Source organism: Diplotaxodon limnothrissa, linkage group LG4 (assembly GCF_057381915.1).
Source record: "Diplotaxodon limnothrissa isolate DT_005_m linkage group LG4, D_limnothrissa_male_GT1.1, whole genome shotgun sequence".
In the NCBI taxonomy this organism is placed as follows: Eukaryota; Metazoa; Chordata; class Actinopteri; order Cichliformes; family Cichlidae; genus Diplotaxodon; species Diplotaxodon limnothrissa.
Genome location: NC_140599.1, coordinates 8,292,849 through 8,311,885, shown reverse-complemented (window position 1 = coordinate 8,311,885; position 19,037 = coordinate 8,292,849). Strand labels below are relative to the sequence as shown.

The 19,037-nt window shown below is 44.0% G+C and overlaps 1 protein-coding gene across 1 annotated transcript in view; it reads left to right on the top strand.

Annotated features, from left to right (window-relative positions):
• Positions 1-1,595: 1,595 nt before the first annotated feature.
• Positions 1,596-19,037, top strand: part of wizb (WIZ zinc finger b) — a 28,164-nt gene continuing 10,722 nt past the window's right edge. The window contains exons 1-13 of the mRNA XM_085351369.1: positions 1,596-1,828; positions 2,358-2,544; positions 2,662-2,863; positions 3,123-3,198; positions 7,788-7,936; positions 8,036-9,649; positions 9,848-10,285; positions 11,821-12,231; positions 14,182-14,331; positions 14,932-15,459; positions 15,540-15,995; positions 16,087-16,590; positions 18,408-18,983. Coding sequence (XP_085207495.1) covers positions 2,437-2,544; positions 2,662-2,863; positions 3,123-3,198; positions 7,788-7,936; positions 8,036-9,649; positions 9,848-10,285; positions 11,821-12,231; positions 14,182-14,331; positions 14,932-15,459; positions 15,540-15,995; positions 16,087-16,590; positions 18,408-18,983 — 5,212 coding nt within the window. The 5' untranslated portion in view covers positions 1,596-1,828; positions 2,358-2,436. The remainder of the gene's footprint in view (positions 1,829-2,357; positions 2,545-2,661; positions 2,864-3,122; positions 3,199-7,787; positions 7,937-8,035; positions 9,650-9,847; positions 10,286-11,820; positions 12,232-14,181; positions 14,332-14,931; positions 15,460-15,539; positions 15,996-16,086; positions 16,591-18,407; positions 18,984-19,037) is intronic.

Here is a 19,037-nt window from a genome sequence, read left to right as displayed (position 1 = left end):
CAAATATAACGTCCCAGAACACCAGCTCACAGGTTAGTCTGCTCCAAGCATTTACACAAAGGTCAGTCTGCTGTTGTAGTTAATGCGTCATTTTTCTTAACATAATTGGTGATATAGGTTACAAGCAAGTCTGGCGCTGAACAGAAATTGTCGCGCTATGCTCCTTTATTTATTGTGTTTATTGTGCATAAATAGTGAATTGTCCTGACACAATATTGCGTTTCGCTTCTGTTATTATGGTACATTGACAAAAACATATACTTTTATTCACAGGATAAAACAGGTTTTTTGTATCACTAATTGCCCAGTACGATTACAGCATACAGTATTATTGTCACTGCTACATTTCTGTGATGCTACCAGAAATTATTTCCACTACTACCCATCCCACTACTACCCACTACTACTACTACCCATCCGTCGGTAAACTGTACCTGGGCTTGTTGCAGTGACCTGAAGTTACTAAACTTCATGATCGTATGCGCTCACTCCAAGAACCGTATGATTATAAATATGCATATAAATATGCTAAGATGAGATAGCTGACTTCATCTAACTAGCAAATGTTGTCCAGGCTACGTTGGTGATACAGTTTTTTTTAATGTGTATGATATTTTTGTCATGCGATTTTAAAGCTGGTCCTACAACCGCATCCAAGAATAACATGCAGCTTATCTCAGAACTGTCGGTGAAAATTATTCTTGGAGCTAGGTTTAATTGAGCTGCATTTTAAAGAGGTGCAATTTCACAATTTGTGTATATTTTCTAAGTTCACTATTTTGTCATGTGTTGAGAAAAACACAGATTTAAAAATTACATGGTCTAATATTTACATTTAGCATAACTGCAACATTATTTTTTCGTTTTTTTTTTTAAAGACTCGAAAGGACTTGAAATTCAAAGTTTCAGACTTGTGACTTGACTCGGACTTTTACACCAGTGACTTGAGACTCGACTCTGACTTGCCTGACATTACTTGAGACTTGACTTGAGACTTGAGGATAAAGACTTGAGACTTACTTGAGACTTGCAAAACAATGACTTGGTCCCACCTCTGGTACATGCAACGAGATATGGATATTTACAGATAGGTGTGACCAACAGGGGGCGCAGGTTGACGACATATAACAATCGGAAAGGCATATATTGATTTTGTTTAGCATTTGGGGGATTTTGATACACAAAGTAACCGACAAACATTGTTCAGGTGTTACTATCACAGTGTTATTACATATTATGATACGCAAATATGTCATTCACAACAGCGTTACTATGGCGAGCCACATAGGTGTTGACAAATGTACGCAGATACCGCATAACCTTTATTTATAGTATACCTATTTACACAAAATAAAACGCATTTAAAGAAATATTATTACTGTGGCGTGCTTACGCTGCTCACGCGTGCATTTCCCTCCGAGAAAAAAAACAGAGTCACCATGATTTGATCGCTGTGAATAAAGTGTCCGCCACATAAATACGCACAGAATTAGAGAAATGAGCCTGCGATCGAAGCACTCGTAAAAGTTTGACATAGTAAACTTGCCTCCGGTGGGTTACTCGAAACTCTTCTCGTCACCCTCCCCGCTGACGTTTACGTACGCAGCCGTGGCGTGCCTGCAAGCCAAATAACATGGAGTCCTCTGCCTGGCATCTCCAAGGGATCCCTGCAAAACACCCGAGCGCCGATTAAAAAGAGCAAGTTCCTCCATGGGAGCAGTCAAAGCATCGTCGCGGTGCGTAAAGCTTCAGCTCCGTCCTCAAAGTATGACGAACGGTGCTTAAAGAGGCAGCCTTTCCCTGCGATCCGCAAACCAGGCCGATTTCAGTGAGTATTTGCACTAAAAAAAACCCTAAAAAAACCTGCAGTTTATGGGCGTCTGGGTTTCAAAGGCAACGTGCACGGATGCGTTGCTGTTCCAAATCACCTGACAGCGACCGGATCGATAAGAGCCACGTCCTCTGAAGCGACAGAGGCCAACCCGTGGGACACCTTGATGTGCCCGGGCATTTTCCTGTCTTTTTTTTTCTAGAGGGGCAGCAGTGAGGACAAGGGCCTGAATATAAAGGCCACTTATTTATGTAACCATTCGAGCGCTCCGTTTCATTCTTTAAAACCAGACATATTGTGAAAATAGGTCAGACAGTCCGAAAGCTGCAGCTGCCAAATTTTTTTTAAAGAGAAAATACACAAGACAGCTGAACCACGACAGATTCTCCAGATTAAGCCATTAAATGAGGCTGATACATGGTGTGTTTTATGCTGGTTTAAAAATCATTCTCCGTGCAATTAGCTCCAGGAAAGTTTTCCATCACGGAAAAACTTCAGTGCGAGTTCATGTGTGAATGTTTTCCAGAAGGAGAGGAGGCTGCACGATGTAGGCAGGCTGTTTACTAGTGGGACTCCATACTGTTCTCTGGGGGGTGGGGGGGACCATGGAGCCAGAAGGGGAACCCCTAACCCCAGGGACCAGCTATGGGCCCGCACCCATCGACTCAGCACAAAACCCCGTCACCCCAACTTTCCTCAACAGCACCTTAGAGGTAAGGCATCAATGTGTGTGTATATATATATATATTTATATATTTATGTGGTCATAAGTGCTGCCATTTTCACCCCCATCAACAATAAATTCTTTGTTTATTGTTACTACTTTCTAGTCTTCATGTTCTCCAAATCTGAGAGATGGCCTGATATCTGCCAAATGCTTGTGGGGCCTCACTGGGGAGGAGCGCTCCAAGCAGAGTGAGGGCCCCCAGTCCAGTGCAAACCAAGGGAGGAGCGCACAGAGGAGATTCAAATCCTCAGCCTTTCCTTCCTCCTTAAGCTGGGACTCTGACTCTGAGAAGGAAACACTAGATGGTAACACACCTGTTGCACGCATGTAAAGACAACGGTAGCAATGCATTCTGCTGGAAAGCTAAACTAGTACTGAGCCTATGTGCCTATCATTGTTGTCCCCTTATTGTTTTAAATGTTTTTCCAGTGTGCTGTAGTCAGAAGTCTTTCAGTTTGCTCTCTCTGTAATCTGCCCAGCACTTTCTTTAACTGTGGATTTTACCTGTGAAGCTGTGAAGTGATGTTTCTGTGGTTGTTTGTTTTGTGCGCTGTCGTGCGTCAGAGGAGGAGCTACAGAACTTTTCTAACCCTCACGGTCTGGCTGCTCACAGTCCAGGATCTCCTTCTTCTGGACTAAGGTGAGGAGGAGGTGGTGTAGGACGAAGGGTGATGAAATTTGACTTTAATGAATACCCACGTAGAAAAGAAATATAATATTCTAAAAAGTCCCATTAATTTCAAGAGATATATATTTAGTCATGAAAGGTGCTCCTTTAACATTTTTTATTTACAGCACAATGTTTACATGAGTCATATTTAGCTTTTAATAAATATCTTAAGAATTTACAGAGAAAAGGGGCAACTTTCATGAATAAGTAGTTATCCTTTAAAGAACTATAATATATCACTCATGGTTTTTTCTTTTCTATAAGGGTATGCAGCAAAGACTTTAGCAATACTGAGGTCATAAGGCAAAGTGGGCCTGGATACCAGTTACTTACATTAACTCATTGCTTACTGAGTGAGTGGGAACATTTGAAAAAAACACTGGTTCAACATTAGCAACACTCTTTAGCTGAGAGGTGGCTCAAAGTTATCGAGAGCAGCTGTTAGCTTAGCATAAAAGCACAAACGTTTAAAAGCCAAGCTCAGTTTATGGCTAACTTTAGTCTGTATAAAGATAAAGGTGCTTTTGTGTTTTATTGCATTATTTGTGGGAACGTACTGAGTGCAATATGAGTTATTCAGATGGCTGCACCTCCCTGAGCCTCTGCAGGACATTTCTTCCGGTTAAAAGGGAGTTTTTCCTTCCAAAGTTTGTCCTTCACAAGTGTTTGCTCAATGGCGGTTATCTGTTTGTTGGTGTTTTCTGTGTTATTATAGGGTTTTAACTTTACAATAATAAGTGCCTTGCAGTAACTGTTGTTGCGATTTGGAGCTATATAAACAAAACTGAACTGAATTTATTTGAATTTGAACAGATGCTATAAGCTAACTACCAGTGTTGCCAACTTAGCGACTTTGTCGCTATATTTAGCGAGTTTTCAGACCCCCTTAGCGACTTTTTTTCTAAAAAGCGACTAGCGACAAATCTGGCGACTTTTTCTGGAGACTTATTTATGACGATTTTTTGACTTGAAAACGCGTATCGCTCTTACTCTCAACAAGCAGCGGGTGCTGCCGTGGGCACCTCGCCCGTGCCAAAGGGCTCACAGGCGGAGGATAGTCCTCCCCCAGCTGCTATCAGGGCAGAAGATGTTCACATCTATGCGTCCAAACTGCAAATGAATCGCGCATGAGTGAAGCCGCTGCTCCCACACTGACTGTAACGCAGTCGGTTCTTATTTTACTGTTATGCTGTTTTGTGGATCATAAAGTTTAAAACTACTTATAAACACACACACACACAGAAAGTAACTCCACCAGAGTGCCAATTTCGGGTCACTTTTGCCAGTCCAAGCCCGGATAAAGGATCAGGATTGGAATTGTGACATTAAAAAACAATAATTGCTAAAAGAAATTTAATTTGTAATTCCAAATAAATTCTAAATGCATTTAGGGCATTTTTTACTCACTTTATGTCTCTTCCACGATGATATTTCTCTCTCCGGAAATCGCAGAGGAGACTTCCGGTTTGGCGGGTCGTGTGATGGCTGTGTAGGATAGTTGCTCCCGACATTTTTTCTACCCCAATTTACCTAACTCGAAACATAAAAAGTTTGGATTTATCTTTGTGGGGTACTATACCAAGGAATAGAAATGCCCAGAAAATCCAAGAAAAAGGATGTAGGAGAACGTACTGAAGCGGAAGAAGATGCTTCGTCGCAAGCTAGCAGCAATATGGAAGAAGACCAGCAACCCGATGCTAACGCCACAGCGAAGGACCACCCAGCTACGATGGACATGATATTAAAAGAATTACGTGCTTTTAGAAAAGACACAAATGATCAGTTTAATGCTATAAGGGAGAAGGTCGTCGGCATTGGTATAAGACTCGACGAAGCAGAGGGACGCATAGACGTAATGGAGACTCGAATCCAGGCCTCGGAGGAGCTGCTAATTGAAATGGCAAATTTTCAGTTGCGATGCGAATCTAAGCTACTGGAATTAGAGGGACGGTCACGTCGCAAGAATCTTAGAATATATGGCGTGAGGGAAGGGGAAGAGGACAAATTTCCATCCGTTGTCAATTTTGTAGAGGTTCTATTTGAAAAGACAATGAGTCTCTCCCGCCCCACGGTGTTGGGAATTGAAAGAGCACATCGAGCCGGTGGCAAAAAACCCCCGGAAGGAGCCCTTCCACGCTCAATTGTAGTTAAACTCGCAAGTTATCGTAACAAAGAAGACATTATTAAGAAGGCCTGGCAGGCTAAGGGCTTCAACTTTATGGATTCTAGGATATATGTGGACAATGACTATGCCCCGGAGATACAAAGAAGAAGAAAGGAATATGCGACAGCGAAGAAGGTGCTTAAAGAGAACAATATTCGCTTCCAGACGCCTTTCCCGGCCAAGCTAAGGGTGTTCTACAGAGAGGGAATTGTGACATACAACACGGCGCACGAAGCGACTACCGATATGGTGAAGAGGGGATTATCGGTAGAAGTTGTGAAAGACAGAGACTCATTCTTGGATCAAATAAAACAGCACACTTGGCAAACAAGTACGAAGAAGAAAGGTGGAAACTCGACTCCAAAGCTGGGTTTCAAGGAACGCCTTCAGATATTTAGGCACCAAGATGACAGTGGATAAACAGATAAACATAACTGTATGTTATGAACTTGCATGTTCAACTTTTACATTTAGCTCACAGGAATCTATCAAAGAATCATCTTACCTGATTCTTTGAAAGATAGCATATTAGTGTATTTCCTAAAGTGCTGAACACACTACTGTCTTTACTAAAACGTATTCCAGTTATAGTTATATAATGGACATAATGTGTTGACTCTCAGCTTTCATTTGTGTGTCAAATTCAATGAAGAGTTTCAGCTCCTTAATGCAGGTCACCCTCTTTTTAAAGGGGACCAAAAGTAATGGGACGATTGACTCAAAGGTTATTTCACAGACAGATGTGGGCAATTCTTTCTTTATATCATTATAAATTAAGCCGATAAAAGGCCTGGAGTTCATTTGAGGTGTGTTGGTTGCATTTTGGAAGATATTTCCATGAACAGACAACATTTGGTCAAAGGAGTTGCCCATGTAGGTGAAACACGCCATCGTTAAGCTGGGAAAACAGAAAAAAACCCATCCAAGAAATTGCTATAATATTAGGAGTGGCAAAATCTACAGTTTGGTACATCCTGAGAAAGAAAGAAAGCACTAGTGAACTCAGCAATGCAAAACGACCTGGACATCCATGGACGATAACAGTGGTGGATGATTGCCAACCGAGTGAACAACACTCTCCAGGAGTTAGGCGTATCGATATCCAAGTCTACCATAAAGATAAGACTGCATGAAAGTAAATACAGAGGGTTTACTGCAAGGTGCAAGACCTCAAGAACAGAAAGGCTAGATTGGACTTTGCTAAAAAAAAAAAAAAAAAAACATCTAAAAAAAAAGCCAGCACAGTTCTGGAAAAACATTCTTTGGCAGATGAAACCAAGACCAACCTCTACAAGAATGATGTCAAGAAAAGGCGTGGAGCAGCTCATGAACCAAAGGACAACGCATCATCTGTAAAGCACAGGGGAGGCAGTGTGATGGTTTGGGCGTGCATGGCTGCCAGTGGCACTGAGACACTAGTGTTTATCGATAATGTGACACAGGGCAGAAGCAGCTGAATGAACTCTGAAGTGTTCAGAGATGTACAGTCTGCTCAAATCTAGCTAAATACAGTTGCGCTGGCTTTCGTAATAGAGATGGACAATGACCCAAAACATACAGCCAAAGCACCCCAGGAGTTTATTAAACCAAAGAAGTGGATTATTCTTGAATGGCCAAGCAAGTCACCTGATCTTAACCCAATTGAGCATGCATTTCACTTGTTGAAGACTTTGCAGAGAAAGGCCCACAAACAAACAAACAAACAAACAAACAAACAAACAAACAAACAAACAAACAAACAAACAAACAGCAACTGAAAGTAAAGGCCTGGCAAAAAAAACGGTTCCCTCATTAAAAGGAAGAAACCCAGCATCTGGTGATGTCCAAGAGTTTAAGACTTCAGACTGTTATTGCCAGCAAAGGGTTTTCAACCAGGTATTAGAAATGAACATTTTATTTTCAGTTATTTAATTATAATGAAATAACTATGATAATAATAATAATATTTATTTTTGTCCAATTACTTTCGATCCCCTGAAATGAAGGGGTTGTGTTAAAAATGCTTGTAGTTCCTCACATTTTTATGCAGTCTTTTCTTTTAACCCACTAAATTAAAGCTGAAAGTCTGTACTTCAGCTGCATCTGAGTTATTTCATTTAAAATCATTGTGGTAGTGTGCAGAACCAAAATTAGAAAAAACTTGTCTCTTACCAAATTTTTATGGGCCTAACATTCCCAGCATTTCCATGTTTATAATTACACATCCCTTAGTTAGCTAAAACCCACGAAATTCCCTGAAAAGATGGGGGACTCGACCTCAGTGGTGGCAATGGGCCTGAGAATAAGAAATATGAGGCCAAACATGATTTCTGATTTTTTCCTGAATACAGGCAGATACTTTTCTTAAATTTATTACGAATATAATGTAATAAATTCTTTTTCTGATGGCATCCAGACTTGATAGTGAAGATGACCAAGTACCTGATAAAATGCAACACTTCCATAGTAAGACTGGCATGTCTACACCCGCTGAGGGGCACAGTGATAACAATGAGAGCACAAAGACAGAGGAGCCAAATACATCCCAGCCTGGCCAAACAGAATGTAAGTACCATACTGAATAAACTTAGTCTGCCTGCACACTCGATAGCTTTGTTTTTAAAATCTTTTCTTTCACTGAGAATTCTCCTGCTTTCTTTGCAGTAGCAGACAGCAAATTCTGGAATGTATCTGAGGGAGCTGAGCCATTCCTGTCTAAAGTAAAACCAAAGGAAGGTTGCCAAATGGAGGAGGAGGAGGTGGTGCTGGACAACGGGGAGGGAGAAAAAAAGCCCAAGGGAAAGGAAACCAAGGAGCCTGAGAGAGATGTGTACACCTTCCCCGGAGACTCAGACCAAGAGAGTCCCCCTCCTGCCCCCTGGGCTCATTGCACATTCATTCAGCGGTGCAGAAAAAAGAGGGTCTTGCTCAGGCCCTTCTCAGGACTTGGCACCTTAAAGCGTACGTTGCCTGAGACTGCCAAATTGGCAAGACCTAGTCCTCAAAAATCTGAAACAGTACAGCTAAATCGAGGTGGAGGGGTTTATGACTTTGAGGAGGTCAGCTTTGGAGAGGGAGGGGTGGAACCCATAAAGTTCAGAGACAGAGGTGGGAGAAGAGACAAAGAAGGAGAAGAAAGTGGAGCGGAGACAGATAAAGAGATTTTCACGTGTGTCGAGTGTAGCATTTATTTTAAAAAGCAGGTCCACCTGCAAGAACACATGATTGAGCACAATCAGAGTGGCGCAGGGGGTGTCAGGCGGTTAGGAAAGGGCAGCCGCTTTCGGTGCACTGAGTGTGGATGGAACCTGCCAAATCGACTTGCACTTGCTGACCACCATAGAAGGCACGAAGAGTCACGACTGAAGATCCTGGAAGAAATTGAGAAACTGAATGAAAATGGGAAAGCAAAAGAATTTCAGACACTGGACAGCAAGGTGTTGAAAAATAGAAGCATAGACCCGACAGTTATAGAAAATACTGGCCCAGGCTCAATACTAAGCAAGGTGGTAGACCCAGACACGGTCAAATCTCCACCTCTATCGCCAGTGTCAACACTGGATATAGACCCAGGAGTCCTTGACCTAAATACACCCCTGCCAAATTCAGTTCGAACTCCAACTCAGACCCGAGCTCTCTCTGCCTACCGTCGCCGCTTTATCTGTACCAAGTGTAACTTCAGCACAAGAACATCCCAAGCACTAGCTAATCACTCCAAAACCCACACCAGGAAAAAGCCCACTCTCCAGTCAGATTCTTCTTCCTCTGGCTCACCACTGAGTTTGGCATCTACTTCCCTGACCTGTGGTCACTGTGGCTTCCTGACCTCAAGTGAATCCATACTGAGGGAACACCGGGCACTCGTTCATCCAGGAGAGATTGACGAGTCTGGACAGCGTTTAAAGGCTAGTATGGGAGCAAGAATTTTTAAACCCAACCTAGACCCTGAGTTCGTCTCTGAATCCGGATCTCAGCATGACGCAACTCAAGGCAAAAGCCAGCGAGCAGTTACTGCTTCTGATGACAGCAGAACACCAGACGGCACTACAGCTCGGCCTGTGAGACAGGTGGTCTGTAACAGGAGATTCAGCACAAGAGGCAAACCTTGGACTGATCTGGCCAAACTTGACACCACTGGGGATGGTGAAAAGCTGCCTGAGAGTGAAGAGGAAGAGCAGGACCAAGATCAGAAGTCAGAGTTTAAGACAGAGCTGTGTCGGGAAGAGGAAAGCTCATCAGTGGCAGTCAGGCCTCAGACTAGAGCACAATCCAACATGGGTGAGACTAAATAAGAACTCAATTGTTAATTTCAGAGTAATAGTTTACCCTTGATTGATAGAAATGACAAAAAATTAGCTAATTATTATTATTATTATTATTTTTTTATTCAGATTTCTGGATGCGCATGCACTGCCTGCTGTTTGAGTTAGATTTCGTGATAATTTTAATCAAAAGTTCATTTTCTTTCCTTGATAGATGATGGCTCATCGCTGCAGAGTGCTCCATTACCGCTCCCCACCAAGAAGAGCGAAAAGGACGATGACAAGAAGGAAGCGGAAAAAGACGGGAAGGTTTTCTTTCTGAGGAGGAGCACCAGGGTCGCTGCCGCTCCTGTAGAAATTGACAGCGACGACGACGAAGACATTGACGAGGAACGCGTGCGACGTTTCCTGTCAGAGGGCGTCCTGGATGAAGACAAAGACGAGATTGATGAGGACACAGAGGCGCTGAAGAGCGTGGAGAGGAAATGCCCCTACTGCCCCGATCGATTTCATAATGGAATTGGGCTTGCCAATCACGTGAGAGGCCACCTGAACCGTGTGGGCGTCAGCTACAACGTGCGTCACTTCATATCCCCGGAGGAAGTCAACGCGATTGAGAAGAAGTTTTCTTATCAGAAGAAGAAAAAAAAAGGTCAGCACCCTGTCGCATGTGTTTCTTAGACTATGTAGATGTCTTTGCAGATTTGGAACCCTGTCTTTTTATTGTGTTTGGAGTAAAACATCTTTACAATGAAGACTCTGATGTAGGCTATCATATCTCACTTTAATACCCTTTTTTTACATTATACAAGGTTTTACATTTTTTTCATATTTGTCTCCGTGTTTAATTTTTTGTTGATGTGATGAACACTTTGAGAAATGTATATTGAATTTCTATAATATAACTGGTAAGTGGTTTATAACCTACCGGCTAGTTCTCTGGCTTAAACCATGTCCACATATTTATGGCTATTTTTGTAGCTGATGTTCGCAGATGTTCATGTAGCTAATCTGATAAATTTACATGTCAGCCACTCGTAACCTTGCTTCAACTGTTCACCTCAAAACTGAGAGAAGTTAAAACTTAGAGGCCCAAGTTTTCATAACCCTAACCCAACTCTAACCCTGTATGAACATTTTTTGTGTGTTAGTTTTCTTTGTTCTGGGATTGCCAAGACTCGGAAGAACAATTCAATAATTGGCTAGTGTTAGGGTCATCATCACCAATGATGACTTAAACCTCCGAAAGTTAACCTGCATGTCTCTTCCCGTGTTTTCTTTGTTTACGGTTTTTGGATTAGTTCAAGTTCAAATTCAAGTTTATTTATAAAGCACTTTTAAAACAACATCTGTTGACCAAAGTATTGTACAATAAAAATAGTCAAGGCAAAAGACATAAAATAGGATAAAGGTAGAAGGGAATAGAATTATAGAATGATGATAAATAAAAACAATAGTAACAGGCTCATACTGATTTAAAAATGAGTCTTTAGATGGGTTTTAAAAGTATCCAGTGTTGTGGAGGTCCTGATATGCAGAGGCAAAGTGTTCCACAATTTAGGCACAGTCACCACAAATGCCTGGTCTTCTCTGTGTTTTAATCTGGACCTCGGGACGACTAGGAACATTTGGTCCGCAGACTTCAAAGATCTCGCAGGTGTATACCAGGTTAGTAGATCAGAATTACATTTTAATAAATGCAATCCGACTTTCACTTTTTATAGAGACTCTTTACCTTCATATTCTGCTTATTAACAAGCAGAAAGCAGACGCCAGAAAGTTTAATCTTTGATCTGCATATTCATATCCAGATATCTGTTCCTACAGATAAGTCCAACAATAACCCAACAGTTGGTGGAGGCATGAGAGATTTCACTTGAGACCACCCAGATAGGGGTGCTAAAGGAAAGTTCAGTACACTAATGAATAGAATTCATCTCTTGAGAGCCATGATTATTCAAAGTTTCATGGCAGTTATTTTTGTGGTTGGCTTGACCAAAGTGGTAACTCAGCAAATGACCAACAGACCAACACACCAGCATTGTGGTGTGTGGGTTTTTAAAAGGAAAAGTTGTTCCATCAATTTGTGGGGGTCACAATAAAACAAACAAACAAAAGGTCGGGAACCATTAGCATGACATGCCTTACTTTACATTCAATCATTTGCATTGCTTCTTTCCCCTGTAGTTGCCAACTTTGACCCGGACACTTTCAGCGTGATGCACTGCGAGTTCTGTAGTGCTGGCTTCGATACCCGGGCTGGCCTGTCGAGCCACGCTCGGGCCCACCTCCGTGACTTCGGCATCACTAACTGGGATGTTACCATCTCCCCGATCCACATCTTGAGGGAGCTGTTCTCCAGCAGGCCTGACCTCGTAATCCCCACGGCTCCCCCTCGGAGTTCTGGCTCTCCAGTGGAGGAAGACGAGGACGATGATGAAGACGAGAGAGACCTAGAGGATGAAGGGGAGGGAATTGTTAAAGTAAAGCTGGAGGAGGAGACAAGCGAAAGGACCCTGAGTGCTGCTGTTTCTGATGTGCTGCCTTCAGCATCTCCCCAATCCTGGAAGAAGCGGGACGGAGCAGAAGAGTGTAAAGGTGAGTTTCTATTATTGGTCCATCTTTAAAAATGGCAATGTGATAAACAGACCTTACTTATTGGTTGTGTGATTAATCTGCTGGCTGCTGATGGCTCTGATGGGTCACTGCCTTGTCCACGTTTGAAGTTTGAGCTTGGCTCTCTGTTGCCTCATAAAACCAAGATAGAAGGAGATAATGATAAAGCAGTTAGAAATGTGTTTTGAAGTTACTGCCTGTCCTCGGTGGGAAGTACTGGAGTCAGGTGGCTGCTGAGAAAAATCAGTCTTTGCGCGAGTGTGTGTGTGTGTGTGTGTGTGTGTGTGTGTGAGGGAGAGAGCTGGAAAGAGTGAGAGAATCCCTGATGCCCATGGTTGATGTGGCACTCGGTGCATTTATCCCAACCTCCGCCTCCACTCGATTGGTCACGCCTTAGCTTAGCGGTGCATATGGGGGCAAAATGGCTGCTTCCACCTCCCCGCAGACCCAAACAATAGCGGAAAAACTGTCTGGCTTCAGCTGCCGGGAGTCCGATGCACTGCGGTTGCGGACCGGTGAGTACCGCGCGCCGTAATTCCCGTGCACCGCGTGCCCTCGGATCGCGCGGCGGCTTCTTCGCACTGCACGTCTGGCGCCGCATCTTCTGTCACAATGTAGCCAGATAACAGCCATTAAAAAGAAAGAAAGAGAGAAAGAAAGAAAAACTCTTTATCACGTTGGAGACCGGGTAAAAAAAACGAGTGTCGCGTGCAGGTAGCCTGTGACACGCATGTCAGAAGCTCATAAAGCGGGTCATTGTTATTGTTTCGGGTTTCCTGATTTTGCACGCGGGGATAGATTGTGTGCATTTTGGCTGTTGTGATACTATTGTTGCAGTTTGTTTTTTCTTTTCAATACATATTTATGTGAGTGTGTATGTCTGTGTGCTTTCCCCCCTCTATTATACACGTATCGAATGACGTCCAGTATTTCCAATGCTGCAGGATCTCTAAAATTACCTACAGTTGCCCAATCCTCGCCATTTTACTTTGCTTTGATTTTTGATAGAGGACACGCTGTGCCTTCAAGTGCATGCTTTTGTGCATGTCTCTTTTTTTCTCCCCCTACAATAAACTGACCGCGAGAATAGTCGGGAAACGTGGTAACTTTGTTGACCCAAAGTAGCAGCAGTTAGTAACTGGTAATCTTATTGCAACTTATCCGGATCAACCAAGTATAATGGAAGTATCACTTTTACTTGGAAGTGTCGGGTTGCTCACTCTCTCTCCGCCCGAACGGGCACAAAGTTAGCGTTTGCCACTTTGCCTCCGATCTTAGAAATTAGCCCTGTGATTATTTGGCGTTGTCTTTAGCATAATAAACGGTGTTATAACGCTGCGTTCCGGGGTGTCACATCGCTGCTCTTTTACAGTCAAGAGATGAACTGACAAGCGCAGAGCCGCCCACCAGACAAAAAGCATTGTCTGTCTCCACGTCTCTTTTGATTTACCGATTTGTCGCAGAAAATGGCACTTTTGTCCCAGGAATGTCTGACTGCGGGGAACCAAGACTGCCGCGTTTGTTTCATACTGTAGTGCAGTTATTACTTTTTTTGTTTTGTTCTTTGGCTTTTTTTTTTTTTTTGACAGGGATTCATTACTTGAATTGTTTTTATGCATATTTCCCCCACAGAATGCATTACAACGCGCTGCTGTAACAAGGAGGGAGAAAATAACAGGGCATTGAGCTCACAGGACTGAGCTGATTTTTCAGCTCACAGCCTGATTCTTTTCTTCTTTTATCCACATATACATGCATTTAATGCGTGCATATGCGTTTGATGAAGTTTATTTATTTATTTCCCCCAATGTATAATTAGCTTTGAGATGCATCCCTCAGACTGCTATTTAATGTGATTTGTCATGACATTCATCACTTAGCCTAATTACTGTGGATTTTCTGCACTTAACACGGATACGGTTGTGTTTTTAGGCGATGACGAGGAGGGAGCAGAGGAAGAAGATGAGGAGGAGCTGCAGCAGCTTTCAGCCCTGGACGGTTTGAGCTCAAGCCCCGGGAAAACGGGTCCGCGTGGCGTGAACACGGACAGCCTCTCTCCTGGGGAGGATGCAGACACCGCGGGTGAGGCAGGAATGTGGGAATGCTGACCTCAGAGTGTTTACAGGGGATTGGATTTGCTACAGCCAAGCCTCATCATAGCTGTCAGTGGGAAAACTGTAGTGGTAACAGAGATGCTACAAGAGAGGGGGTTATCACAAGGGAAATCCTGAGAGGAAGACAAATCTTTTAGGGGGTAATTAGAGCACCCCTAGTACTGTGTAAGTGTATTCTGGGATATCTGTGGTCTCTAGAATAACCCGAGCCACCTGCTGCTGGTTTTAAAACTGGGGTGGCTGTCGCTCAGGAAGTAGAGCAGGCTGTCTGCTAATCTGAAGGTTGGTGGTTCAATCCCTGACTGCTCCAGTCTGCATACCAAAGTATCCTTGGGGAAGATACTGAACCCTAGGACCTGGTTCATCAGAGTGTGAATGTTAGATTATGATGAATGTGTGTGTGAATAAGGCTCGTAGCATAGATGCTTTGTATGCAGAGTAGAAAAACACCATGTAAGTGCTCAAGCTGCCTAAAAACAGATGTCATCTGTAGCGGTTTGAAACATTTATAACATTTGTAAGACACAGCTTATTACCCAGTCTTATGCTGTCTTTCACACTTGTGCAGACAACAACTTGAAGTGTGAGGTGTGCGAAGCTCAGTTTGAGACCAAGCGCGGCCTCTCCATCCACGCCCGCTCTCACTTGCGCCAGCTGGGCATCACCGTTTCAGACGGCAGCGGGACCTCCATTGAGCTCCTCCGCCGGATTGCCAAGGAGCGCAAAATAAGCTCGTCTCTTCAGGAGCCACTCATAGCTGAGAGCCCCTCCCCGTCCGTTGCCCCAAAAGATGAGGACATGGACTTAGACGAGAAACCCATCCCTCTGTCCCTCTTGGCCAAAGCAGCGAAAGCAGTGCCGCTCTCGTCCTCCTCCACACCTTCTCCGGGCGCCTCTCCAGCTCCGGCTCACTCTGGCTCCCCTTCCTCGGTAGTGAAGAAAGCCCCCATTTCCTCTCTACTACCTGTGTCTTCCCCCTTGCGCTCTCCTGAGCACAAGGCAGGGGGCATGAAAAACTTGACCTCTAACCTCTCCGGCTCAACAACAGCCAAACCCCTCTGGGCGCCAGAGGAGAATGATGCTCCTCTTAACCTCAGTAAGTGTCGCTGTCCTAGCTGATGATTGTTTTATCTTTTCATTGCTTCATGTTTAGTCATTTCTTTCTTCTGTTCATAGCACTGGAGGTTGACCCCAACAAAGACATTGTTTGTCAGCTGTGCGGCGCCTGGTTTGAAACCCGGAAAGGCTTATCCAGCCATGCTCGAGCTCACCTGCGGCACTTTGGGGTGGAGTACTCGGAATCCAAGGGGTCTCCCATCAGCCTCCTGAACCGGCTCATCGACACGGATGACTTTAAGCACAAAGCCAGTGCATTGCAGCTCGACAACCACACAGAGCCACGGAGCCTCGCCCCCACTACGCTCTCCTCCTCAAAGCCATCCTTGCTGACACTCTCCTCCTCTTCCTCTTCATCACTCCTGTACAAGGTGACTACGATCGGGAGTGGATCAACATCCAAAGCTACCTCTTCCTCTGCCTCATCTATACTTGGCCCACCTGCCAAGCGTCTCAAGTCCTCTTCCATGCAGGTCTTCCGCCTCAGTAGTGGGGAACTCATGGCCCTTCCACACAGTGAGTGTTGTAGTATCCATGAAATTAGACAATTTATAGAAGCATAATGCTTTCTCTGTTTAACGCAAGGTCAAACCTTCTCGTCCCTAAGGTGAACCTCCAAAGGAGATAGGCTGTGAATTCTGTGGGGAATATTTTGAGAATCGCAAAGGGCTGTCTAGCCACGCTCGCTCTCACCTGCGTCAGATGGGCATTACCGAGTGGTCCGTCAACGGCTCTCCGATCGACACCCTGAGGGAGATCATCACGAGACGGGGCCTGCCTTGCGCCCTCCCGCTAAAACCTCTCAAAACCCCACCGCCATCTTCTCCAGGACCGCCTCGTTCCCCCCTTTCGGTGTCCTCTTCTCCTTCAGCTACTCTCCTCAGTCGCCTGCCGTTCGCCTTCGCCCGCCCCTCCAGTCCTCAGCCCGCCGTGTCCAAGTCGAGCTCGGCTCCATCAACGCCTTCTAGCGGGCTGATTCTCAAGCTGAAGCCGGAGCCGGTGCAGGTAGAGGTCACCACGCCTGGAGCTGTGGGGAGATCTGGAGGGTTTTCAGCTGAGTCTCTCAACTCTAGCTGGAGGAGCTCTGACAGTGCGTTTCCTCTCAACTTAGGTATTTGAATCCTGTTTTGTCTTCAGTGCTTATTTAACAATTGTTAAGGAATAATTTATAGATAAGGGAAATCACTTTCAAACGTACTGGCATGTCTAGTTTGTATTCATTAATCATTTATTATTGTTTGTTTCACCGACTGAATTAACCTCAGTTTAGTCAGGAGCATTTTTTAAGACAATCAGCGGCTACTTGGTGCAAGCCAAGCAACATCTCTGTAAATAACAGCATAAAACCACAAACTGTTTTTTCTGATTTTAGTTCTTTGATCAAATTATTTAAAAAAAACAAACATTTTAAAAGCAGGGAAATTATGATTAACTTTTGGACTAAGGCATGCAGGCTGTTTTCCCCCTTTTTGAGAATATGTGGTAAGTTTTACAAAGCATAGACTGTATATAAAAGATGGTCTTAGCTACTGTGCTACGACCCATTATTTGGCAATGTCCTTTTTTGAAGCCTCAACTTCAGCATCTTTGTGTGATGGCAAATATGTGTGATGGCACTGGTTGCTCATGGGCTAACCACTTTTCAGTCAAATTTTATAGCAAATCTTGATTTGCAGTGGTCCCTCGTTTATCGCAGGAGTTACGTTCTAAAAATAACCCGCGATAAGTGAAATCCGCGAAGTAGCCAACTTTATTTTTTACAATTATTATAGATGTTTTAAGGCTGTAAAACCCCTCACTACACACTTTAGACAGTTTTCTCAGACAGGCATGAACATTTCCACACTTTTCTCTCTTGTTTAAACACTCTCGAAGTTCAAACCTTCGTAAAAAAATAAGTCCAGTATTATAGAATGAAACCAAAGATCAAACCCTGCTTTCAGGTCCAGAACATGGGAATAGAGCAGCTACGAGAGAATTCAACATTTATGAATCAATGGTATGGAAGTAGAGGAAATAAGAAGAATGAGTTGAGTAAAGTTTGACTTATCTGACTGTTTGGTTTCGCTTAATGCGCCTCATAATGCAATGTGCCTTATGGTCCAAAAAATACGGTAACTTCTACCTTCCTTTAGCATGTCCAGAAGTCCAACTTTTTGTGCGATGGTTAGCATTTTCCTCTGCCTTTCGGATGCTACCGCAGGTGCCTTTGACGGTGCAAAAAGTTTCGTCGACATTGTTGTGTTTGTTGGGGAGAAAACTTACAAACATACAGTACAGCACTTCAGAGTCACACTGCTAGCGATCGAAGATTGATGTAAATTTGACTGAACGCATTCGGTACTGTACATGAGACACGGTACGGAGGAGATTGACTGACAGTGGTCTACAGCCAATCAGGACGCAAAACAAAATGCGCTGTAGAAAAAAAAAAAAGAAAAAGCATGCAAAATTGCACAAAGTAAATCCGCAAAACAGCGAGGCCGCAAAAAGTGAACCGCGTTATAGTGAGGGACCACTGTATTGTCCTTTTAGGCGATGGTTTACAAAATTAACATCATGTTTTAGTCACTAAAACTGCACTACTAGTCACTTTTGCCCATAAACGCATCAGGAAAGTGTTTGCTGAGGTCATAGTTAAAGTGAGCCGTGGGTCATGCCCATAGGCTTCCATATAACCTAATGTCCCCCTACTGGTCATTAGAAAAATTACAAGTTTAAGACATCTGGCCGTTACTTCCACCTTTTACATACAGTCTGTCTTACAGATTAGAGTAGGACAGGTCTTCTCGTGTATCTCATGTAACGCTAAACAAACAATGCATCTAAATGTAGTGTATTCCTGGTAAAAATAACTGTATTCGGTAGTCGTGTGTGATCCACTGTATGTGATAATCGTGTGCACATTTTCACCTGGTATCTCTTTAGCCATGGCCCATGAGGTGGAGCCTACGAGGGATATCCGTTGCGAGTTCTGCGGGGAATATTTTGAGAATCGCAAAGGCCTTTCTAGCCACGCCCGCTCCCACCTGCGACAGATGGGCATCACAGAGTGGTCCGTCAATGGTTCGCCCATCGACACCCTGAGGGAGGTTATGCACAAGAGAGGGGTGGGTGGCTCCTCGCAGTCAGACCAAGGAGTGAAGAAAGAGTCCAGCCAAGGAGCGAACAGTCCCTCCTGGGAGAGCACAGGGGGCGCCAGCGGCTCCGAGGGTTTGGGCGCTTCGGGTTACCAGTCCTCCAAATTCCGTAAATCTCCTCTCAGCTTGCAGCAGTCAGGGTCAAGGCTCCATAAGCAGGGTGTGGGGTCTGTGGGCCCATCTGCTACCCCATCTGCAGGGAAGTTTTTCAGGATGTCCCCACTGGGGAAAAGGCCTCTGTCTGAGGAGGCCCAGTCAGTGGAGGCTGCGCACTCATCTCCACATCAGCTTAAGACTTTCTCATCCCTTCCACATGATTTCTCCTTCAAAAGAAAACCTTCCCCAGACAAACATGCACACCAGGGTAAGATGCAGTTTTTTCTCCACTTGCCCTGAACTTCATCTGATACCGATCATT